The sequence below is a fragment of the Myotis myotis genome, unplaced genomic scaffold, assembly GCF_014108235.1.
Source record: "Myotis myotis isolate mMyoMyo1 unplaced genomic scaffold, mMyoMyo1.p scaffold_m19_p_12, whole genome shotgun sequence".
Classification (NCBI taxonomy): domain Eukaryota; kingdom Metazoa; phylum Chordata; class Mammalia; order Chiroptera; family Vespertilionidae; genus Myotis; species Myotis myotis.
Window position 1 is genome coordinate 2,643,051 of NW_023416316.1, and position 25,047 is coordinate 2,668,097.

At 57.1% G+C, this 25,047-nt stretch overlaps 1 protein-coding gene across 1 annotated transcript in view; it reads right to left on the reverse strand.

Annotated features, from left to right (window-relative positions):
* Positions 1-5,736: 5,736 nt before the first annotated feature.
* The window catches only part of ASS1 (argininosuccinate synthase 1), a 43,396-nt gene continuing 24,085 nt past the window's right edge, over positions 5,737-25,047 (reverse strand). The window contains exons 11-16 of the mRNA XM_036329345.1: positions 24,127-24,211; positions 23,310-23,374; positions 16,010-16,141; positions 10,781-10,937; positions 7,283-7,348; positions 5,737-6,026 (exon numbers count right to left, since the gene is read on the reverse strand). Coding sequence (XP_036185238.1) covers positions 5,981-6,026; positions 7,283-7,348; positions 10,781-10,937; positions 16,010-16,141; positions 23,310-23,374; positions 24,127-24,211 — 551 coding nt within the window. The 3' untranslated portion in view covers positions 5,737-5,980. The remainder of the gene's footprint in view (positions 6,027-7,282; positions 7,349-10,780; positions 10,938-16,009; positions 16,142-23,309; positions 23,375-24,126; positions 24,212-25,047) is intronic.

Genomic DNA, 25,047 nt, shown 5'->3' on the forward strand with positions numbered 1-25,047 from the left:
AACAAACAAATGAAAAAAGCAATTGGTGCTGCCCCCACCCGGGGTCAGGGTGCAGGGGAGGGGCCGGGGAAGAAGGGGGGGCTGGTGGGATCTCAATAACCAGCAGGAAGAGAACATCAGTGACCAGGAGCTTGCCCTGCTGTAAGGTCTTTATGCACATACTTTACTCCTCAGGGCGGCCATCAGGCCCCGAAGTTAAGTCACCTGCCTGAGGTCACCCAGCAAGTTAGAGGTAGAGGCAGTTCCGCAACTTGCTGTGACTTGGAGCTGCTCGCAGTAACAGGTGTGTGGGATTCTGCTGCAGGCTCAGTGCTGACAGCCAGGGTCCCAGAGGCACATAGGAAGCCATGAACTAGAATAAAGGCCTTTGTTGCTGTCGCCGATTTGGCTCCGTGGGTAGAGCGTCGGCCTGTGGACTGAAGGGTCCCGGGTTTGATACTGGTCAAGGGCACATGTCTGGGTTGCGGGCAGCCAATCAATGATTCTCTCTCATCCTTGATGTTTCTATCTCTCCCTCTCCCTTCCTCTCTGAAATCAATAAAAATATATTTTAAAAAATAAGTAAGCAAAGGGCTTTGTGTTAGATGTGTCCCCGGAGCCTGGCACATGGCCTGGCGTACAGCAACTGCTCAGTGAGGGTGTTTGAAATCTGCCCTGAGCGTCACCCACAGCACAGGGCAAGACAGACCAGCCCTGGCCATCACGGGCTCACAGCCGTTGAACCTCCATGGTAAGGAAGGGTACGCCGAGGTAAGGAAGACTGTGCGGTGGACCCCACTTCTCCAGGCGGGGAGGCTGAGTCTCTCCCTCCCCACCCTACTGTGCCAGCGCCTCAGTTTTACTGATCCAAGGTCAAAATGAGGGAGGCTGGCTGAGGGTGAGACGTAAGAGAGGGGTGGGGACTGTGGCAACATCAATGGCATTTGAAACCTAGTGTTTTCAGGAAATATCGAGCCAGCCAGTAGGAAACCCCGACATACTTGAAGACTAAGTTTGGCTCATGGCCCTGGGTTTGCCATGGCCAGCATTTTGGGTGCTATTGGATGAGCAGGTTTGAAGGCCAGATTCTAGTTTGGCTCTTTTAAAAAAATATATGTATGTATTTATTGATTTCAGAGAGGAAGGGAGAGGGAGAGAGCGATAGAAACATCAGTGACGAGAGAGAATCATGGATCGGCTGCCTCCTGCACTCCCCACACTGGGATGGAGCCCGCAACCCGGGCCTGTGCCCAGATGAGAATCGAAGCGTGACCTCCTGGTTCATAGGTCGATGCTCAACCCCTGAGCCAGGCCGGCCCGGTTGGCTCTCTTCTGACTGCGGGTGTGACCTTGGGCAGATCACTGGCTTCGGTCTCCCAGTGCGCGCTCAGAAGGGCTGGGTCCGGCCCCCTCTGAGGCTCTGTGCCAGGAAGGTGCTGGGAGAGACACCAGCACGCAGCGAGGCCACTGCAGCTTTAAAAGCGCCTCCACAGTCCGGGTTGGGGGCTGTGAGCCGCACGGGCCACCTGCGGAGCCCTCCTCAGCTGGGAAGATTAGTCTCTTCCACTAGACAACACCCATTACCGTGTTCCAATAGCCATCACTTCCGCTAGGAGAGCTGCAGATGAGATATCGATTGTGCTGACCCCAGGCGAGCCCTTTCCCCAGCCTGAGAGGCCTGCAGATCAGCTCTGAGCCCGGCCCAGGCCCAGCCGCTGGGGCTGCAGCTCCTCCCACAGCTGCCAGGCACTTCCAGATCCCGGTGAAAGGACAGCAGGCCCCACGGGTGGGCGGGTCTAGGCTGGCTGAGGCCCAGCCCCTGAATCTCGATTCCACGCGCTCTTTGCTTCCAAGAGGGGGCGTGGGGAGAGGGCCTGTGCGATAAACAACTGCCCAATGAGAGGGGAGTTTCACGTGGGCCAGGTGTGAAGCTGAGAAAGGACGGTCAGCTTGCAGCGGTTCTCAACCTGTGGGTCGCGACCCCTTTGGGGGTCCAACGACCCTTTCACAGGGGTCGCCTAAGACCATCGGAAAACACATATATAATTACATATTGTTTCTGTGATTAATCACTATGCTTTCATGATGTTCAATTTGTAACAATGAAAATTCATCCTGCATATCAGATATTTACATGACGATTCATAACAGTAGCAAAATTACAGTTATGAAGTAGCAACGAAAATAATTTTATGGTTGGGGGTCACCACAACATGAGGAACTGTATTAAAGGGTCGCGGCATCAGGAAGGTTGAGAACCACTGGCTTAGAGCCTCCAGAGGGGCCATCGGGCCGGGCCCTGGGAGTGGGAAGTGAGAGGCGAGGCTGCTGTTGGGGCAAGATGGTCTGATGTCAGCCTTTGGGTGGACAGGAGGAGCTTTGGGGCCAGGAAGTGACAGATCTCAACGCCACCCTTGTCCCCTTGAGACGTTAGCCTCTCCCCCAGCAGCCTGGCTCCTGGCAGCTCCAGAGGGCTGCTCCCTCTCCCTCTAGTCCGGCACTGGAGAACTGGAAATGGGAAGGCCTGGGCCTGGGGGCAGGCTCTGTGGGGGCAGAGGTTGTGTGCGCCCCTCCCTAACCACGCTGCTCCCCCCTCCCCCACACACAGCCTGGGGCAGGGCACATTGCCCACGTGTGAGCTGCAGACCTTCATGGAAATCAGCTGAGAGCGAGGGAGCAGGGACAGGTGCAGCCTCCTTCGTTCATGCCCGCCTTCCTCATTCAGAGAACCTGCAGGGCCGGGAGCAGTCCCAGCCCAGAGCTCGCAGCAGACAAGCAAGCTGCCCCCGCCGGCCTGGCCCCTGCCATCAGTGCTGTGATGGAGGCAGCCCCGGTGCCTCTGAGCGTCCTCCTTTACCCAACGTGCCCTCATAGGTTTTTTAAAGGGAAGGCATGATTCTCCTTTTCCTTCTTTTTTTTTTTTTTAATATATTTTATTGATTTTCCACAGAGAGGAAGGGAGAGAAATAGAGAGTTAGAAACACCGATGAGAGAGAAACATCGAGAAACATCAATCAGCTGCCGCCTGCACATCTCCCACTGGGGATGTGCCCACAACCCAGGTACATGCCCTTGACCGGAATCGAACCCGGGACCCTTCAGTCCGCAGGCCGACGCTCTATCCGCTGAGCCAAACCGGTTTCGGCTCCTTTTCCTTCTTGAACCTGTGATGTCCAAGCAGCCTCACCGTGGTGCCAGGCAGCCTCGGGGGCACGGGAAACGCTCCGCCTTCATCTGAGTGGTGGTGACCCGGGGGAAGACTCACCCAGCCGTCCGCCCGAGGTTCATGTATTTTTCCCTGAGAAATGGGGTTCTTCCTTCCTCACGTGACAGCTGTGAGGCTCCTGAGGCATAAAGGAGGGAAGAAGGACCTTCTGAACTGTCCGCCAGGGCGTGTGCGAAGGGCGCTGTCATCAGCGGCTGCTGCGACGGGCGGTGCCTCTCCGCGGAGGAGCGATGACCCTGGCTCTGCCCGGATGGCGCACCCGGAGCCTCAGTGGGCTCTCCAACATCCCTGGGTGGAAGGGCCCACATGCTCCCATCCTACGAACGGAGGAACTCGGGCTCAGGGCGGCGGAGGTCTCACAGGGAAGGGGAAGCAGCCAGGATGCAGTCAGATAGCTCGTCTGGTCCCTGAACGGCTCACGCTGCCCCTCCCGCCTGCCACCGCTGGAGAAGCCTTTGCACCTCTGGCCAGCACTGTCACCACCCCAGCCTGGCTCTGCTCCGGCCCATGCTCTTCTCAGTTCTTTCCCACTGGCCACACCTCCCCCAACAATTACATTAGGAAACAATATTTAACAGCTTTATTAAGATATAACTTAGCCCGGCCATGGTGGCTCAGTGGTTGAGCATTGACCTATGAATCAGGAGGTCATAGTTCGATTCCCAGTCAGGGCACATGCCTGGATTGTGGGCTCGATCCCCAGTGGGGGGCGTGCAGGAGGCAGCCGGTCATTGATTCTCTCATCACTGAGGTTTCTCTCTCTCTCTCCCTTTTGGAAATCAATACAAATATTTTAAAAAGCCCTGACCGGTTTATCTCAGTGGCTAGAGCAGTGATGGCGAACCTTTTGAGCTCGGCGCATCAGCATTTTGAAAAACCCTAACTTAACTCTGATGCCGTGTCACATATAGAAATTTTTTGATATTTGCAACCATAGTAAAACAAAGACTTATATTTTTGATATTTATTTTATATATTTAAGTGCCATTTAACAAAGAAAAATCAACCAAAAAAATGAGTTCGCGTGTCACCTCTGACACGCGTGTCATAGGTTCGCCATCACTGGGCTAGAGCAGGCCTGCAGACTAAGGGTCCTGGGTTCGAGTCCGGTCAAGGGCATATACCTTGGTTTCAGGCACATACCCAGTAGGGGGTGTGCAAGAGGCAGCTGATTGATGTTTCTAACTATCCCTCTTCCTTCCTCTCTGTAAAAAATCAATAAAATATATTTTTAAAAATACTTCAACCTAATAACTCTGCAAAAATATTTGTAAGCCTAGAAATATGTGACTGAGAAGAAATACACTAAGTTTAAGCAGTGTTTGTAACTGAGTGGTAAGATGATGGGTGGTAGTTATTTTTATAGGATTATTATTTTTTTAAGGACGATGAGCACGTCACAATGGTTGCAGACATAAACACACAGGATTTGGGGGGTCAGCGAGGCCAGGACTTGGTTCTTGGCCCTGTCACTTGCTGGCTGAGTGAACCCTGGCAAGTCAGTTTCTCTGCAGAACGGAGATAAAAGCATCTCCACCGTACTGTTTTGAAGATTCAATGAAATAATGTGAACAAAGTGTGTAGCTTTGTGCCTGACACAAAGTTAATATGAAGTAATTCCTTTATAACTTCTGTAATCAGAGAAAAAGTTTTGAAGGCAAAGCTTCTTTGGAAAGAAACCCTCATTGACAAAGGCTGTGGAGTGGAGGTCAGAGCCAGGGTAGGGCCCAGAGCAACCAGCGCTCAAGTCTTCCTGGTAAAGATGCTTTTGGTTGTAAGTAGCAGCAACTCTCTCACCAAGCTTAAGTCCTAAATCCAGGGTGGGGAATGTCCGGCCTGCGGGCCGCATAAGGCTCGTGAAATCGTTTGGTCTGGCCTTGCCAAGGCATTAAGGGTGAGTTAATTAAATGTTTGACCAAATAGATAGCCTTGCTTTTGGCCATTTTTCCAGGTGCAATTCCTGGGAGTGAGATTCTGATTGGCCCAGCTCTGGGTAGGTGTCCATCGTGTTCCAATCAGACACGACCAAGGGGGCGGGGTCACAGCACACACGTGGCTAGTGGGGCCCAGTTTTGGGAAGGAGATAGAGGGAAGCTTGTAGGCCAGGTGGACACCCTAAGCGCCCACTCAGTTCTGCGCCTGCTTTTTCTCTCCCTTCCCCTGGGGCTTCTTTTTACTGCGGGTTCTTCCTCCTCCATTCTCAGGAGCTCGCTGGGCACTGTGGGCCGGACAGCTCCCAAGCGCCACCTAAACGCTTCTTGGTTTCCCTGGCACTTGCCACAGGGCCACAGTTGGGGACAAATGCCAGGCTGCTGGCTATAGTTGGACCCAGGTGGGCATTTCTGGATCCCCCATTTCTTGCCGGAGGAGAGAGGGGTCGATTCTTCCACATAAACAGATTCTCACGCAGAAGGCGGCCTTCGGGGGCACTTCAATCACAACACACAAAGGCATGATGGACTACACACGTGCGCACACACACGCTCTCACACTCTTGCCTCTGTCTCTGCAGAAATAAAGAAACAAAAGACTAATGTACCTTGTTTTTTATTTGTCATCTTATAGCTCCCCACCATAGCCACCCCCCACCCTTCCCCTCACTGACCACTTTTGTAGGCTACAGGGGACTAGGGAACAAAGCTGGGGCCTGGCACCCCCACGAGGCTGCCAGCCCCGCCCCGGAGAACAAGTCACAACTACAAATTATCACGACAATTAGCGCCTGTGCTTGGGAGATGGGCAAAGTGAGGAGGCCCAGCCTCATTGTCAGCTGGTCTATTTGCCGGCGACCTTGCTCTGGAGACGATGATATTCCTTCAGCCTGTAGACCAGATTGGAAACAAAGAGAAATGTAAATGAACAATAACAACACGCACTCCCCTCAATTAACGCAGGCAGAGCTGGGGTCTGGGGGCAGCTGTTTGTTAAGACGTGTGTGAAGTTGTCCTTTTTCCTCCCTCCATTCCCTCTGCCCTGCAATCAGGATAATGTAATTAATTTATTTTAAGGGGGGGCGGGGCGCACTGCTTGTCATTGTTAAAGACAAAACATGTAACTGGCAATGGGAGACAGGAAGAGGCCATTATGAAAACCCACTGTGTTTGGAGACATTTAAAAGGTTTGTAGTCATAAAACACAAAGAGAGGGCAAAGGAGGTAGGGAGGTGGAGGTAGCTGACTCTCGGAGGGAAGAGTGTCCGGGGTGGTGGGGCTGGATCTGAAGACTCTCCCATCTTGCCTGGCTCTGGGAGGAAATGGTGGTGTGTTCCTGGCGCATGTGTCCAACGCCAAGCCCCGTGAGAAGGAAGTTGGTGATTAAAACCCTTCTGGACTCAGCATCCCGGCTTCCTAGCTGTGTGACCATGGGCAAGTTACCTAACCTCTCTGGGCCCCTTTCCAGAGCTGCATTTTGTGTAAGAATTAAATGAGACAACCTAGGCGATGCCTGGACGTGGCTTAGTCTTTGGTAGCTGCTGGCAATCAATGCCCCCGCTTGCCCCTGTGCATGCCAGCCCCAGGGTCACGCCCAGGCGGAGGGCCCGCTGCCCGGCTCTCCCCGCAAGCTTGATTTCCATGAGCTCCTACCCCGCTTTCCCTGCACCTGTGAGCAGGCACAGTTCACCACTCCACGTGGGATTCCCGCGTTCTGAAGGGGTCTGAACCCAGGTCTGAGGTTCAGATGTGTGCCACCCCCTTGGGTCAAGGAGAGCCATGTGGCTAAGATGGCTCCCAGCTGGACCTGCAGCTCAGGTATGGCGACCTGAAGGCAGGAGCCGGCCAGGTGACCTGCTGGGGCTCCCAGGGGAGTCCCTGCAGGTGGAGAGGGTGTCAGTAAATGTCAGATTCGAAGAGTAGGGCCCCAGAATCGGGAACCCACGTCCCCAGGACCCTTTTGGCTGTTACAGGTGTGCCTTCTGGCCCCGCTGAGAACGGGAGCAGACCCCGAGGATGCTGTGGATGGAGGGACGGGAAGGCGGGGCTTGTCCAGGGCAGGCAGCAGCCAGAGTGGTCAGGCCCCAGAAAGTCTGCTCCCCACACCTGGGGTGCTGAGGACCCGTCAGGACCCAGAGCTCCTCACCTCAGGGAGTTGATGTTGATAAAACCGGTGGCATCGATCGGCTCGTAATCGCCCTGCACGTTCATGCTGCAAGGAGAGAGCAAAGCCTGTCAGCACCCCCGGTCTTGTCCCCGCACCCGGGGGACCCCCGGCGCTGCACAGATGGGAAGAGCAGGTCCTCCAACAGCCAGAGCACCGCATGGGTAAACCGAGGACATGTGCTTGAGCCGGCTCCGCCCTCGGGACTGTGGGGGGTCCAGGAACAGCGATGGAGTCCAGGGGCTGAGGGCCCGGGGAGCCCCGGGCGCACACGGGAACAGCCTGGGATCTGCACAGCGGGTCCCTCAAGCTGCAGGGAGGCTCCAGCGTTCAGGGCAGGATTTGCCCAGTCACCTTCCACCTGTGTGTCCAACCAGCCAGACCCCGTCTACTCCACCCTCACACGGGACCCCCGCCCCACGCCAGGGTCATGGAAAGTGCGGGTCAACCGCACGCACGGGACAGATGTTTACCTTCGTTCCCCACCTCCGGCTTCCACCCCCAGAGTCGGTAGTTGAAGCTCCCCCTAGTTGCCCTCGGAAACCCTTCTGAGCCGCAGTCCTGCAGGTTCGCTACCTCCTTGTGCGTCCTAGCACCCCGCTCCCCACCACAGAGCTCAGGCCAGCACCCTGCCTGCGCCCCGGGCTGCGGTCTTTCCCTTGGAAATGGGGCTCCACGTGAAACCATATGGCTGGCACCTGGCACCTGGCGTACGGAACGGGCAGACTATTGCACCATTCGTTCATCCGCTCATTCATTCATTCAGATATTCATGAGGCACCGACTGCCTGCCTGCCAGGAGCCGTGCCAGGCACCGAGGAACCGGAGCTAGATAAGCACAGTGCCCATGGGCGGGCAGACGGAAGCCACCGATCACCTGTCAGCTCATCAGGACTGTGGTAAGCTCTTTGAGGACAAGTTCAGGGCGCTGTGGTCTCAGGTCTGACTCCACAGGGCCTCCCTCCATCCTCTGCGGGAAGGGGGACCCTCCCATTTCTCACGGGCCCCTTCTCAGGCCCTGCCCTGAATCAGCCCCTTGTCCTCCTGTCTGCCAAACTCCAGCCTCAGGACACAGCCGGTTCAAGGTTCTCCGTGACAAGGAGGCGGCCTGTCCCCTCAGGAGCCTTCTCCGGGAGAGGTGGGGCCGGGAGGGGAGGGGACAGGGAGTGCGCACCATGTTGAGCCCCCCGAGGCTGTGCCTCTGACTGGCTCTTTGTGGACTTTTTACAACAACAAAAATGGGATCTCTGGCCTGCCCCCCACCCCAAACTTGTTCTCCCTCTGCCCTTGCCCTGACCTTCATGGGGCTTGAAGCTGGCACACAGAACTCCCACGCCCCCACCCCCCTCCTCTCCACCTCTGCCGGCCCCTCCAGGGCCCAGCTGGTTGAAGCCTCCAGCCACCAACCAGCACCTTCCCAGTGAGGGGACAGGATGTCAGACTTCAGAGGGGCTGCAGCGTGGCACCCCTCCCCGGGCAGAGGAAAAACTGGGCCAAACCAAAGCAGCAGCCTAGGGACACTGGCCTTGCTCCCACTGTCCGAGGGTCCCTGTGCTCAGTCTGGGGGCAGGGGCTGGGGGAGAAGGCAGGAGCCCTTCCCCACCCCCAGCCTGTGCATCTGTCCTTCCACCCCGTCTCCTGTGGCAAAACAACTCCCCCCCTTCCCCAAAGGGGCCCTCTGGACCACCCCACAGCCTCGCCAGGTGAGGGCCCCGGCTGGGGCAGACTTGTCCTGCGAGGCCGAGGCTGCCGAAACGTTCCCAGGGACGTTTCTCAGGAACCGACAAACCTCTTTTTCAAACCGAGGTCTGGGGTTGGGGGGTGGAAAAGAGTTTACAATGATTTTTTTTTTTACCTCCCCTGACAGTCTACAGAAAACCTCTGTGCTTTTATTTCTGTTCATTCGAGTGGCTCTGACCTGCTCTATAATTACGTTACTTTCTACCTACTGTGCGCGGCATTTCCAGTTCTGCTACCTCTCGCGGCTTCCTCGCGGGGCCCTGTGACGCTGTCACTCATGGGCTTTCAAGTCAGCGATGTAGAAATCAGAAAGAAAAGGGAACTCGTCGGAGACACAGTGAGAATAAATGCTCCTGCTTTTCTCTTTTTTTCCCCTTTCCCTTTTTACTTTATTCATTTAATCTCCCTGAGTGAGACTCTAAGGCTTAATGAAGGGTTGGACAGATTATTAGAGGCTGTTGACTGGGAGGGGGAGGGAGGAAAGAGCCAGAGAGAGAAAGAGAGAAGATAATTTGACATTTACCCCGACTGATCTAAACTGATTCGGTTATATTTATGGCTTATAAAGTGTTTAGAAAGATTGAAGGGGGGAGAAACTCAACATGGCAAAGAGAGGGGAAGAGAAAAATTATATTGACTGCCAAACAAAACTCGTGCTGTAATTCTCACCTGGCCCCCGGGACGGGGGTGCGAGCCTCAGGCGGAGTGAAGCTGGGCCCGGAGTCAGGTGCAGCTGTCTGTACCCCAGGAGTCTGTCCCCACCTCTCAGGTGACCCCCAAACAGGTGCCTCGCTCCTCGGTCAAGGCCACTCTCATTCACGATGCAATCACAGGCGCGGCTAATGGGCATCTGCTGGCTACCTACGACCCAGCCCCCTGGCCTTGCCACCCCCCCGCCTGGCGTGTTGTGAGGAAGCCCCCAGGTTCTCTCCTCGCTCCTGTCCATCTCACTGACCCTACAGGCCCCTCTTGGGTCAGGGGACATCGAGATGTCTACCGCTGTCCACTGTCCCCAACCCACCTTCTCCTCGACGCGACCCGCATGTCCAGGTAGTCCTCTTGGCCTGTCTCGAAGCAAACCCACCCCCAAGCATGCTCTTTCCTCAAGAACATTCTCAACTCAGCATCTGCCACCAGAAGGTACCCGCTGCCCGTGCCCCAAACCCAGGCTGATGCGGGAGCTGCCCGCCTCCCTCCACAGCCGAGCCCTTTGGATTCCACCTCCTGAATACTGGCCAGATCTGCCTGCTTCTCTCCTTTCCTAGAACCATCAGCCTGGCCCAGGCCACCCCCAGGGCCCAGGGAGCCCTGGGTGCCACCCTCACCACTCCCACCACACTCAGATCCACTCTCTAGAGCAGCCGGAGGGGCCCTCGAAACACACAGATCCGATCACGCCCTCCCTTTAAGATCCTCACGCTCCGGCCCCTTGTCCCTCCCGCTCTTGTGGTGCCCGGAATGTTCCGGATTCTCCCAAGGCTCAAAGCCTTGGCACGTGACGAACTCTTTTGGAGATCAGCTCAAAGATGACTTCTCAGTGACCACGCCAGAGCGCCCCGGGTCTCCCTCCGCACAGCCGGGGCCACGGTTCCTAACTCTACATCCGGGCGATCGTTTGGTGCCTCTCTCCCCACCCCCCTGCCCTGCCCGCGCACAGGCACATCTCTGATGAGAAAGCCAGTCAGAAGGGGCACTGGCCATCAGGGCATGAGCCAGAGGGGGCAGGTGGGGGACACCTACCTCACCAGCTCCTCGTTGTAGAGGGACAGCGGGGACTCCCGGCCAAGGATGTACACCTGGCCCTTGAAGACAGACACCTGGACTTTCCCCTCCACGCGCTCCTGGGACTTGGCGATGCAGTGGCGGACAAATTCACACTCAGGGCTGTGCCAGAAGCCTGAGGGGAAGGAACGTGAGGGCGTTGAGTTTCGGCGTCGCGTGTCCTTGCGAACGACCACACCCAGGGATGAGCCGAGGCCCCGACCTGTGACCTTGTGGGTCAGGAGGAGCAGCTGTCCCCCAGGATCAGGAGGGACACTAACCCGCTGGGGTGAAGGGACCCCGTCCTTTGCCCACAGGGAGCTGTTTTACGAGGACAGGAGATCGGGCAAGACTCAGGCTCGTGTCACCTGGGCCCAGCAGCCGGGTGGCAGTTTTGGGGGCAAGAAGACCCTGTATAGCCCTAACCGGTTTGGCTCAGTGGATAGAGCGTCCGCCTGCGGACTGAAAGGTCCCAGGTTCAATCCCGGTCAAGGGCATGTGCCTTGGTTGTGGGCGCATCCCCAGTAGGGGGTGTGCAGGAGGCAGCTGATCGCTGTTTCTAACTCTGTATCTCTCTCCCTTCCTCTCTGTAAAAAATCAATAAAATATATTAAAAAAAAGAAGAGCCTGTGTATGTGGCCTTCACTTCTGTGTCCCCATTTGTTGAGGGGTGACTCAGTAGCCCCCTCCCGGGCTGGTGGGCTTCCTGCGGGTGGAGGCCCTGGGTTCAGGGGCTGCTGTGAACACTGGTGTCTTGACCAAGAGCCAGGAAGAGGCCCACCCCCAGGCTGGGCAGGCCCCTCAGAAATCAGCGACCTGACTTCTCCATGGTGTTATATTCTCATTTGCAAATGTGGGCCCACGCTCTGACTCCTCATGAACAGCCCGTGAGAAACCTCCCCCAGATCACACAGCCGCCAGGGGCCTGGGCCGGAGCATCCCGCCAGGGCCGGAGAAACAGGAATACCCCCTCCCCTCTCTCCTCACTGCACCCACCGTGCCCAGAGCCCGGAGGCCAGGGGAGCTGTGCTCAGTCCCCAGGAAGGGCAGGCGCAGACCGGGACAGCGGCTCCTTTCTAGCTGCTGCCGAGGGGCCAGCAGGCGGCCGGCCAGGGTTGGGGGAGGGACAGGACGCTGGAGGGTAGGGTTTCTCTGAAATGGAGCTGGGAAGGTGAGCCCACCTGGGCAGCTGTGGGGCCAGATGGCTCGTGATCTCCTGCCCTGATAAAAGGCCAGGTCAGCCGGGGGTCTGCGCTATTGTTGGGGCTCCAGGCCTCCAGGGGCATGGGCTGGGGCTCTCGGTGGGAAAGGGGCGCGGGCCGCCTCTGGGATGGGGCCGGGGGCTTGCAGAGGTGGGGGAGGCCGGGCAGGAAGAGAAGAGGTCAGGTTCCTGCCCAGTGACCTGCCACTTGAGTTCACATCCCAGCTCCACCTCGACACACAAGGTTATCTCTTGGTGCCTCAGTTCCTCGCTCGCACGAGGAGATGCTATTACTGAGCACTCCCCAGGGGGCTGTGTGGGTGCAACGAGAGGATGCAGGCATTTGAGACTTGAACACGGCCTCCGCCAGTCCTCACTGTATGCAGGAGGCAGACACCCGGAATGGGAGCTTGTGAGTGCTCCTGACTCAGTCTGGACCAGCGGTTCTCAACCTGTGGGTCACGACCCCTTTGGGGGTCGAACAACCCTTTCACAGGGGTCGCCTAAGACCATCGGAAAAACACATATATAATTACATATTGTTTTTGTGATTAATCACTATGCTTTCATTATGTTCAATTTGTAACAATGAAAATACATCCTGCATATCAGGTATTTACATGACGATTCATAACAGTAGCAAATTTACAGTTATGAAGTAGCAACGAAAATAATGTCATGGTTGGGGGTCACCACAGCATGAGGAACTGTATTAAAGGGTCGCGGCACTAGGAAGGTTGAGAACCACTGCTCTAGACCCTTGTGGGTAGGGGACCCCAATGCCCCCCCTCCCCATCTTTCTGACTAGGTCGGGATGATTAGACCGTTAAGTTCCCGGGCTGAGAGATGGGCATGGAGACCCCTGTGGGAGCACCTGGCCTGGGCTTTATCACAGGGTCTCCGGTCTTCATCGCACAAGGGTCTTCAGCTCAGATTTCTTTTCCCAGCAGACCCAGCCGGGGGTGGGGAGGGCAGTGAGCTTGGTGTGCTGCACGGGGGAGACCCTGCAGGTCCCAGACCTGGGCCAAGCACTGTACTAACGGGGAATGACAACACTCTGTGCGAGTTTACATTACACCCATTTTACTGCTGAAGAAACTGAGGTGAGGGGAGAGAAGGCGAGCCACGCCCCCAAATGAGATGGGTCCCGAAGCTGGGGTTCTGCCAGGATGACCTATAGAGTGGGGGCAGGGTCTCCCGGGACCGAGGCTGCTCTTGGAGGGAGAAGGTCATGCAGGCAGACCAGGAGGTTTGGGGATGGGGCAGGAGGAGAGGGAGACAGTGGTCATGATAAACAGGCCCTCTAGCAGGGGGCTGAGGAAAACAGGCTTCCCTGGCCTCAGTTTCCCTGCCTGTGCTCCAAGACTGCAGGGGCCCCGGGGAAGCCAAGTGCCAGAGCAGAGTGGCGGGCTCTATCACAGGAGCTTAGTAGACCTGGTGCCCTTTATTTACAGGAGGGGAAACCGAGGCTCAGGGAGGAGAGAGACCTACCCAAGATCATAACCCAACCAGAGGCGAGGCCTCTGTCTCCTGACGCTGCTCGGAAGCCACACCAGGCCTTTGCAGTTACTTCCTACACCGGGGAACAGCGTGCCGTGCCAGGCGCTGTTCTAGATGCTTCAGAAACATTCACGCGTTTAGTCCTCACTACAGGCAGAATCATTATCCCCACTTTGCAGATGGAGACACCGAGGCACTGGGAGGCCAAGTGACTTGCTCAGGCTGGTCCCTGGCCTAGAACATCTCTGTGAGAAATCACTCAAGCAGCCCCTCTGAGCTGTTGGGGGGACAGGCTGCTGCCGAGGCCAATCTTGACATCTTTGGGGGGCATGGACATCAGGGGCACCTGGGCAATGTGAATATGAGTAACACCTGCCCGGGACATGTCTCCAGGCCCTCACGCAGCCCCTGCTCCTCCACCCTGAGGTTTACGTCCTTTGAAACCTCCTAATCCTGTAACTCATTTTGGGATTTAGAGCGCTCGGCGGGTGACAGAGCAAGAATACAGCCCAGGTGCTTGGTGGACATGAGCCCACAGCCCAGGGCCACGCCGTGCCTCAGACACCCAGGGCTCCCCGTGCCTGCGCGGAGCCCCAGGACCACCCCTGCTAGCGGCCCAGCCTCTGACCTTCCCCTGGGATCTGCTGGAGAGGCCGAGAGCTACGCCTCTGAAGCCACCTGTCCTGGGCCCACGGCCGCCCCTCCGCAGCCTGACCCCTCAGACGAGTGTCCTCACCTGAGGCTGGGGCCTGGCCCCTCCTCGGCCGCGGAGAAACCCCTGTACGGGAGCAGCCCGGCCAGGTGTGCGCCCCTCCATCGCAGCCTGCCATGTCCTAATGGCTCTCCCACTCTACCAAACCCGCCTCCAGCACTGAAACCCTGGGAGCAAGGGCGTCCGCAGGAGACAATGGCATTTAAACACCTGTGTGTACCTGGGCAGGGGGCCCGGCTTCAAAGCTGCCGGAAACAATGGGAGGAGAAACGCCGCCAGCCAATAACCACAGAGTCTTCTTGGAATGCCAAGATGAGTGACAGTGGTTAGGAGGGTCCCCTCCCCCAAAATCAAAATCTCCAGGTGCAGTAGGGGTGAGGTGAGCACGGAGGCTTATCCAGGGAGTTATTAACTATTAACTAGAGGCCCCAGTGCACTGAGGGGGGCGGGGGGGCCCTCAGTCCAGCCTGCACCTGCTCACAGTCCGGGAGCCCTCGGGGGATGCCTGACTGACAGCTTACACCAGCTCCCCGCCATGAGGCTGGCTTGTGGCTGAGCGGTGCTCCCCATGTGGGAGCGCACTGACCACCAGGGGGCAGCTCCTGTGTTGAGTGTCTGCCCCCTGGTGGTCAGTGTGCATCATAGCGACCGGTTGTTCCGCCGCTTGGTTGATTTGCATATTAGCCTTTTATTATATAGGATATTAACTTTCCCCAGGGTCCTGACATCCAGGGCCCCTGTGCCTGTCAAGATTGGCCGCAGGCAGCAGCCTGTCCCCCAGTGGCTGTTTGGTGAGATTTTTCTAATCAGGGAGATATGAAGGGCAGAGAACAGGCTGCCAGCAAAAAGTTTTTGGAAAGGGCTGGGCAGTCCTCTGGGCTCTGTGGGCCATGTGGTCCCTGCTGAGACGACCTGTGAAAAGAGCATGGCCCCACCCAAACACTCCTCACAGTCACTGCACCCCTGTAGAAACTTCCACGTGTCACAAAGGGGTAACATTTTAAAAAATGTCCCCCAACCACTTATATATATATATAAACACTAGCCTTAGCTCACGAGCTGAACAAAAACCGGTGATGGGCCAGGTTTGAGGACTGCGTTATACAGCGTGGGGTCAGAAGGCCTGGGTCCCAACCCCGTGACAACAGGTAAGGCACAGAAACTCAGTCTCCTCGCCTGGGAAGTGGGAACCCGCCCGCACTGCGTGCTCACGTCACCCACGCACAGGCTGGGCATGTGGCGGTCCTGGTGATTCCTCGGTTAAGGTCTGGCTCACGCGCTGCCCGGGCCTGGGGCCGAGGTCTTGGTTGAGGCAGCCTTTCCCTTGCTTAATGTAGGAGCTCCAGGTTCTGCCTGGAGACAGCCTGGCCTAGGGTCACACCCAGCGAGGCCACTTCCTGTTGTGTACCTTTGTACACACTGCTTCCACTCTGAGCCTCAATTTCCTCATCTGTAAAAGGAGCTGGCTGCTCCTAGGAGAGTTGGGGGGACCCCCTGGGACAGCGCTTGTCCCCACTCAGTGCCTAGCACTGGCACCTGCTGAATAAAGATCAGCTGCCTGGGGGGACCCCGGATGCATCCTTGGAGTCATACAGACTGCAGGTGGCGGGGGCAGCAGACACCTCAGGGGACCGGCACCTTTCCCTCGACACCCCATGAGCTGGGCAGGGCCTGGCATCCCCTCCTCGCTCCCTCGTCTCCTGTCCCCACTTGACCTCCTTTGACCTGCTAGTTTGGGGCTGTGGGCGTGGGCGGGGTGGGCCGGAGGGGAGGGGCAGCGGCGGGGACTACGCACCGGTGTACACCAGCTCCGCGAATTTCAAGCCCAGGCCTTGCTTGATTTTGCGCACTTCCCGGTCCATGGTGAAGGCCTCGATGTCTAAATGAGCGTGGTAAAGGACCGTCCCTGCTGGGGTCTCGTAGATACCTAGCCATTTTTCCAGGCAGGGGGAAAAAGAGAAAAAAAGAGAGAAACACATGAAACCCAAACTGTCAGCAAATGACAAAAAAAAAAAAATAATAATGACTCGTCTGACAGGAGACAAGCCGGTCGGACCCATTCACTCCCAGCTTGCTGCAAAATGCATCTGTCATTATGTTCATGCTGGGGCCACGACAGTCCACTCTGCGGCTTGCGGAGAAAATGTCTGGATGCCCCCCTTTGAAGAGGCCGCAGACGTTGGAAAATGACAGGGTTCGGAGCTGCCCCCCTCCTTCCCAATGCGTGCCCACCGGCCCGCGGCTGAAAACCTGTAATTAAACCGACGACGGAGGAGCCCAGGGCCCCAAATATCCCTTCCTCCCTTCCACCGGGGAGCCAGGGAAGGGATGCTGTGCGCACACGTGTCCCCGCATGTGCACGCAGGCCAGGCCTCTCTCTGCCCGTGGCGCCGTGTCTCTGCAGAGCGACCCTGACCTTGAGCTACACTCCCAGCACAAGCTGTATCTGCAGGGCCGGGCTGGGGCCCAGAAGTCCCCTGCCACTTGCACCTTTCCTGAGAGGGCTCAGCATTGCTGTGTGACCTAGGCCTGCACCGGCGGGGACACCGAGGCCTGCAAAGGGACCTGTCCAAGGTGGGGCTGGAAACTGAATTCAGGCCCCGAGCCCCTGGCCGGTGCTGTCTGCTGCGCTGGGTCAGCCGGCGGTGCGGGCCCAAACCCACCGTCCTGCTCAGTGCCCTGCCCACCGCCTCGGGCTTGGTTCCTCCGTTTGCTGAACAGCCCGCCTGGACCAGACGGGAGGAAGCGGACCTGCGGGATGTCCGACGGGCAGCACCCCGCTCCACGGGAGGACACGAGGCACTGAGAGGCGGGGTCGCCCACGCACATGGCCAGAGCCCTGTTGGCCCAGCGCCGCGGCCTCTCGAATGAGTTCACCTGAGCATGTGCAGCTGACCCTGTTCAAACTGCCCCGTCCGACCCAGTGGAGGAGGGGCCATAACTGCTCCACCCCACGGACGCTACCCAGGAAGTGCCTTTTCCTCTCCACGTCACAGCATGAAAGGGGCAAGTTTTCAGTTAGCCTGACAATGGACCACCATCGCCTTTCCAAACTCGCTGCCGCCTTAAAAACACACACCAAAAACCTCGAAAGGATTTGCACACCCGTGTTCATAGCCGCGCTGCTCACAACAGCCAAAAGGTGGGAGCAGCGGAAATGCCGGTCAGCGGCCGGGTGGATCGACATGGGTCCAGCCACACAAGGACATGTTCTCCCCCGACCTAACGGGCACTCTGACCCCGGCTGCCGCGGGATGTGCCCGAGGACACGATGCTGAGTGAGAGAACAGCCACGGAAGGACAAGTGCAGCGCCATTCCACGGACAGGAGGCCCCCAGACGTCAGATTCAGGAGACAGAGAGGAGACTGCTGGCTGCCAGGGGCGGGGGGCGGGGGAGTTAGGGTTTAGTGGGGGACAATTTCAGTTCAGAAAGAGGAGAAAGTTCTGGGGATGGATGGCGGCGGCTGCACAACCGTGTGAATGTCCCGAATGTCACTGAACTGGACACTTAAAAACGATGAAACTGGTAAACTTAATGGTATGTATATTTTACCTTAATTTTAAACCATCCTTTAAAAACTGCAAAAACTTAAAAGGAGACTGTTTTCAACTCTCAGATCCAAAGGAGGCTGAGTCATGGGACCAGCCAGGAATTCCGCCCCCTGAGGACTCAAGCCTGGGGATCACAGGAAAGTCCCAACTCGGAAGCACTTGGCCTTTTAGGATCACCCCGTGTTCTCCCAACTTCTAGCTGCAAACCCAGGATTCCAACAGTCTCCAGCAGGCGCCGGGCACATGGACCGAGGAAAGCCCTCCGCAGAGCCAAACGTGTGCTGAGCGTTTGGGAACGCCCGCCTCCAAAATGGCAACAGCAGCCACAATGCTAAAGCGGTCAGTGTTCAAGCCCCAGGAGCTTTATCCCCAAGAATAAAGCCGTTTCTCAAGAGTCGCCTAAAGCAAGATCATGTCCAGGCCTACGGTCTCCTCAGCCGGGCAGACCCGGAACTCAGGATTCATTGGTTTGGGAACAGACTTCTGATGATTAGTTTCACCACATTTTGAAAAAAACAGCCCACACACTGGCAGTCCCCCCCCCCCCCCCCACCCGTCCCGCCATCGTGGGCAGGCCGATACAGCCGGGCTCACTTTCTTTCCTGGGGAACCTGTCCTCCGCCCCCCATCTTCCTGGCCTTGGCGGGGCCAGTGTGGGGCATGGCGGAAGCTGTATTTGCAGGGCCGGGGCTGGGGCCCACAAGTCCCACGCCACTTGCCTGAAGGTACGTGCCCAGACTCTCTCTTCCTACTCTCACCCCACCCCGTGGGGCATGCGTACTGATGGCTTTGTCTCTAGGCAACTCCCCAGCATCGCCTCCCAATAGTGCAGAGAGGGCACAAGGCCGGTGGCGTGCTGTCCCCGAGTGCCTGGTGGGCAGAGCTACCCCCTCCTGAGCCCTCAGAACCGGCCTCCCGGCTGTCGACCCTCCCAGGCAGCCACGGGACACACCAGCACAATTAATATTCCTGCTCCTTTTCTACGAAGGTGTTAAAGTTAATTGTGACTGATCAAAAGCTTGTTTTCTGGTTGCTGCTGCTGGGGTGTGTGTGTGTGTGTCAGAGGGAGAGAGAGAGAGAGAGAGAGAGAGAATCTTAAGATCTCTCCTCTCCACAGGGGTAAGGGTAGATGATTTCTGTGTATTTCTTCTGGAGAAAAAAAATGACGAAAAAAACCGGTGACAGAAACCTGATGCTAAAAGACTATGGATTTGGGGCTTTTGACAGTCAGCATACAAACCACTGAGCAAAAGGAGGAGGAAATGACAGCTGAGACTCGGCGTCGCGTGGAAGAGACAACAGACATCTTCGGAGTGACACGCACAGCGGTTCCAAGTGTCTATTTTCATCTCCCCGTGTTTGCAGGAAAAAGACAGAGGTGTCAGCAGTTCTCCGCGGAGCGGCTTCAATCACACCATAATTACTGCGGGGCTGGGGGCGGGGGTGCAAGAGACTGGACCAAAAGGAAGAGGTGGGGACCAAAACAGCTGCTGCCACTTCCATTCCCATCGGTCCCCGAGGCTGCCAGGTTAGCCCAGACTGAGCAATTTGGCAGAACTGAGCGGGATCCGAACTCAGCCGGAGGCCGGGGGTGGGGGCGAGGGCACGGGCACCTGTACCAGAGGCTCTGGTCCTTGGGGAAAGCGATATCCAGAGGGAAGGATCTGGAAACACCCGGGGAAGGGAGGTTGGCTGGAGCCCAAGGACTCCCCTGGTAGGTACCAGGGCCAAGGAGAGAGGCAGTTGCTATGGTGACGGGGAGGCAAGTGATGGTGGGACTCTAGCCATCCTCTATGCTCCTGGGAGTCAGGGTGGGCCTCTAGGGCTGGCTACTCCAGGCCTCTGCAAGGGCAAATGCCTTTGCTCTGCAGATCTCCCTCCTTTCTCCACCTGGAAGGTTCCATCTGTGTGAAGCTTTTGGTGGGTGGGCAGGTGGGTAAGTGGGCAGTCAGCCCTTGTTCCTTCTTAGCCAGAATGTAGAGGAATAAGGAGGAAGTTAGGAGAGGGGAGGGATGGGTTGGTTGGAGGGAGAAGGTTAAAGAGTGAAAGAGAAAGAATAGAGGGCAGAGAAAGCTGGCAAGGAGGAGGAGAAGGAGGAGGGGGAGGAGAAGGAGAAGGAGGAGGGGGAGGGGGGGAGGAGGAGGAGGAAGGGGAAGGAGGGTTGAGATCTGGGGGGCCAGGCTGGGAGAGGAGCAAGGTGAGCGAAGGACATGAGCTGGCTCCTTCCCTGCTCTCCTCCTGCCTGCCTTGCCCCCCTGCTCCTCCCCACTGATTTCATTTACTTCACTTAATTAGCCCCCCTCCAGAGTTAAAAAGATAATGTGATAATGACGATGTGAACAGCCACAATACAGCGAAAGCTACTCCAACTGCGGCTTCCCCAGTCCCCTGCCCCCTGCCCCCTGCCCCCACGGCCCCCGATGCCACTGAGCCGGCCACCTCAGACCCAGCGCACCGGCACTGCCCAACTCTCTGACACCCCAACTCCTGGGGGAAAAACACACAGAAAACCAACCAAATAAAAACAAGAAAACGAAACACAACACAAATAAACAAGCCCTTAACGAATTGCAATTATGAGCTTTGTAAAATCGATACAAGTGTCATTTCCCCTTGTCACAGAGATACGGACAATAGTCCTCCTGCTCTGCCCTCAATAGAGTTGGCAATTAGCAGCCTCTCCCATTACCGTAGACTTAATAGACACCCCGTCGCGGGAGAATCCATAGTGTCCCAGTTTATTGCCCCGCTCTTTCCTTCTCGCTACAAATCACTGGGAGTGGAGAAATAACAAGATACCGCCTAAAATTAGGAAACAGTTTTCTTCTCTCACCCCCCAAACCAAGTAAGAAAATAGGTGACTTAGAACTTCCAAAGGGAGATGACAACATCACCTCGTCTTGCCCCACCTTGGACGGCTGGAGTTCAGAGAGGGAGAGCAACTTGCCTGAGGCCACACAGCAAGTTGTGTGACGGCATCCTGTGCTTCGAGGCCCCCTCGGGTACACACACACTACTTGGGCCGGGTGCAGGCTCTAGGGCAGGCATCTGTCCCGCTGGTGGGTGGCATTCTTACCAAAGAAGTCAGAGCTGCCTGCTAGTCTCCTGGCTCTGACCTGCAATGGTGATGGCGCCCAGTTCTGGGGAAAAGATGGAGTCTACCATCCAGGCTCAGCACCTATGGTGGGCCAAGAGCTCTCCAGATTTGACCTAACACAACCCATTTCACAGAAGAAGTTGGGTTTCATGGAGGCTGTTGCTTTCACAGTGGTGATGGAGCCAGGATGGGGACTCAAGCCGGGCACCAAAGCCTAGACCCTCTATTCCAGTGATGGCGAACCTTTTGAGCTCGGCGTGTCAGCATTTTGAAAAACCCTAACTTAACTCTGGTGCCGTGTCACATACAGAAATTTTTTGATATTTGCAACCATAGTAAAACAGAGACTTATATTTTTGATATTTATTTTATATATTTAAATGCCATTTAACAAAGAAAAATCAACCAAAAAAATGAGTTCGCGTGTCATAGGTTCGCCATCACTGCTCTATACCAACCTCTGCCAGGTCCCCAGGGGTTCAGCCCCCATCAGATCCAACCCACCACCCAACTGGCCACCTGGGGCACCTCCTACTTTTCCTACTCCTCCCGATCCACCTTCTCTAGCCCATAATCTACCGGTTGATGCCTATTCTCCTGCCACCTCCTCCAGGATGTCTTCCCAGAACAGTCCAGACCAGGCCTTTATCACTACCTCCTTCAGTTCCAATTTGCTTGGCTCTCCCTGCCTAGCAGGAGGCCACCTCAGAGTGACCTCAGGCCAGTGCTTGGCTTCCCAATAAGGAAATTCATTTTCACCATAAATATCAATCTTGATAGACTGGTCATGACTGCCTGATGCACGGAGACACATCCACAATCAACTAGTGATGCCTGCCAAGGGCACAGGAGGGGCATGACAATAGGGCCCTTAGTGGACCCCTCTAAGCTCCCAGAGGACATAGGTTACCCTGTCCTTTCAGCATCCTCCTGGGGCCACAGTCATTTGTGGAGCACCTCCCCTGCTCCAGGTCCTGCTGCAATACCCGGGCTAGAACCTGGATGGGCCACACTCCAGACTAAAGCTCTTAGCCTGTCTGGATCTGGGGCATCTGTCCAGGGCCTGCCGCCCCCGTGCCTGTAACTTTGAGCCTCGCTTTCTCCTCTATACATTGAGGGTGCTGGTCTCAGGCTCCCCAAGGTCCCTCCCAGGTCTGCCTCAGAGGGCTTACATTGTGAGGGCTCCCAAGGGCAGACTGAGACAAAAGGGCTTTTAATCAGATGTGAATAGAGGTAAGAGACAAAGGTAAGAGAGGGTAAAAGGCAGCAGCTAATCAGCACTATTGTTCTCCGCAAGGCCTTTCCAAGAGAGTTTCAATTAGGTTGTTTCCATCACAGCCCAGCCCCACAGAGGAGAGGCCGAGGCCACTTGCCACTCCCCACACTTCTGGAGGCAAACCCTAACAGCTCAGAGCCCCAAGGATGGACTCCCCGCACACGCGCCTATCGCACGGCACCTGGGGAAACAGGCCCAGGAATGACAAGTCCAAGGTCACTGGGCAGGGCAGGGCAGGGCCCCGCTGGGGTGAGAACCCCAGCATCCTGCCTCCCGCACCAGCCCCCTTTTCCAACAGCTGAAATCTGCCATCAGCTCTTTTTGGATTTTAGGATCTTCGTTAAACGTCTTGAAGGGCGAAGGCCATGATGACACCTCGGCCTGGATTTATCTGGTTGTGTTATCTTTTTAGATCGACCCTAAGCAAAGCGATATGAACACCTGCCAACACAGGGAACCCCAACCCCATGGCCGTATTTAAAAGTTCAGGTACCCAGTTCCAGGGCTCTCACTATTGAAAGCTGGCCCCCTCCCGCTTGGAACTCCCAGGCCCACAGGGAGCCAAGACCCCCTGGTATGGATGGGGAAACTGGGTCCTCGAGGGGAGGGTGTGGTGGCGAGGACGGGGTGAGTGACGGACAAAGGGGGTCACAGGCTCTGATACGAAGAGAAGAAAGAGGCGCCTGCTTGGGGTCCAAACTCTCCTCCCTCCTGGCCTGGCCAGAGGCGGTAGGGGCTGGGCAGTCTAGCCGAGGTGGCAGCCCTGGCCTAGAAAAGCCCCCACCCACCACCTCCGGGCTGCTCACAGCGCCCGTGCAGCCCACGGCGCCCTCTCTGGCAGGACCCCCCTACCTGCCAGCCGGCCTCTGTCCGGCCTTAATGACACCAAATCAGCCCTGCACCGTCTGCCTCAGAACCGGGCCCAGAAGAGCCTGCCCTCCTGGACCCCCAGGCTCCTCCCTGCCCTGGGACAGCTCTTCCCACAAAACCCTCCGAAGCCAGTGGCAAGGCACCCTCCACCCCCATCTCAGGAGGGAAACTGAGTCTGGTGGGGGTGAAGGGACTGGCCCAGTCACCGATGGAGCAGGGGAGTCGCAATGCCTGAACGGGACGGGGACCTCAGGGGCCCCCGGGTCCGAGGCCGGCCCCGCGGGGGGCGGCAGACTCACCTCGGGACTTCATCCCGATGAAGCGGTTCTCCACGATGTCGATGCGGCCCACGCCATGCTTGCCCCTGTGGGGAGAGCGGGTCACTCGGGGCCGGGCGCTGCCACCGGCCCGGCCTCGACGCCACCACCCGCGGCCGCAGTTGGGGCACATCTGGGCTATGCCCGCCCCAGGGCCACAGGCAGGACGCCAGGCATTCCCTCAGATGTCCTCAGACTTAGAAGACTGTACACGTGGGGAAACTGAGGCCCAGGCACAGAAGAGGTCGCTTGTCACAGGGTGAGTTTAAGGCAGCGGTTCTCAACCTGTGGGTCGCGACCCCTTTGGCGGTAGAACGACCCTTTCACAGGGGTCGCCTAAGACCATCCTGCAGATCAGATATTTACATGACGATTCATAACAGTAGCAACATGACAGTTATGAAGTAGCAACGAAAGTCATTTTATGGTTGGGTCCCAACATGAGGAACTGTATTAAAGGGCCAGAAGGTTGAGAACCACTGGTTTACGGCGTAACTGCTGTGACCTCCCTATTTGGACCTTGCGTGGCACCAGCCCCAACCTCTACTCATCGTTCCTGGTCCCAGAGCCAGCCGAGAGCTGGAGGCTCCAGGGGGCTGCTCCGAGGTGCAGGAGACCCCCTGGGGTGTTACCTTCCAAGACAGGGCCACAGGGACTCCAACCAGAGACAGGGGGGCGGTGGCCAGGCTGCCTGTGGGGCGCAGGCCTGGCTCCGGGGCCCCTGGGCAGGACCACCAGCCGCAATGGCCGGCCCGTGCTGGCCACAGACAGCGTTTCCCGGGGCGGGGCGGACACTCACGCGATTTCGTTCAGGTACACGAAGAGCTCCAAGGACGAGCGGTGGGTGGTGCCGTCCTTGACGTTGGTCACCTTCACGGGGACCCCTGAGGCAGGAGGGGAAGGCAGTGGGCCTGGGGCTGGAGCTCCGGGGGAGCCGGGCCTGCCACCCCGCCCTCTCCCTCCGCCCGCAACGCCTTAAATGGATGTGACAGATATGGACTCCAAATGACTCCGTGAAAAGCCCTGTGCAGGTTGAGGCCTGCTGGGGGGAGTGGAGGGGCGAGAAAGCCCCCCGGAATGAAAGGGAAAATGCAATAAAAACGCTCTCCCCCACCCTTCCCATTCTCCTTGCCCCTTTTGCATTTAGGGGCTGTGAAATTGGAACCAGGCCCTGAACTAATTGAATTTCACGCTCCACCATTGTCTTATGCCAGGAGCACCTTCTGTCCCACCAGTTACCGGGGGGCCGCCCGGCCGAGGTGCACGCACACACACACACACACACACACACACCCTGCGTGTCTGTCAGGCAGACCCCCGGCCCCCGGCCCTACACCCCAGTCCCGCACGCAGCCATCTGATTGATGGGGGTGAGACGGTGCCTGCTCCAGCAGGCACCCTGAATTCTGAGAAGTGGGGTCTGGGGTGGCAGGAGGGCAGGAGGGAGGCGGCCGCTCGCGAGGGACCGAAGGGGGTGGAAGGGGGGGGCCAGTGGGTGGGTTCGGGGTTGACTTTGAATAGCAAGGGGCACTTTCTCGAGCGGTGTGAAATGAGCAATAAATGTATTAGGGGGCTAACAAGAGAGCTGTAACAGTGACAAAGAAAGGCTGTTCAAAGTTGGCGGCTAATCCCCCACCCATCTGCCCAGCTCATTACCATGGAGCCGGCGACCGGGTGCCAATCAGGGCTCAATAGCGGCTTTCGAGTCTTTATTAGCCGG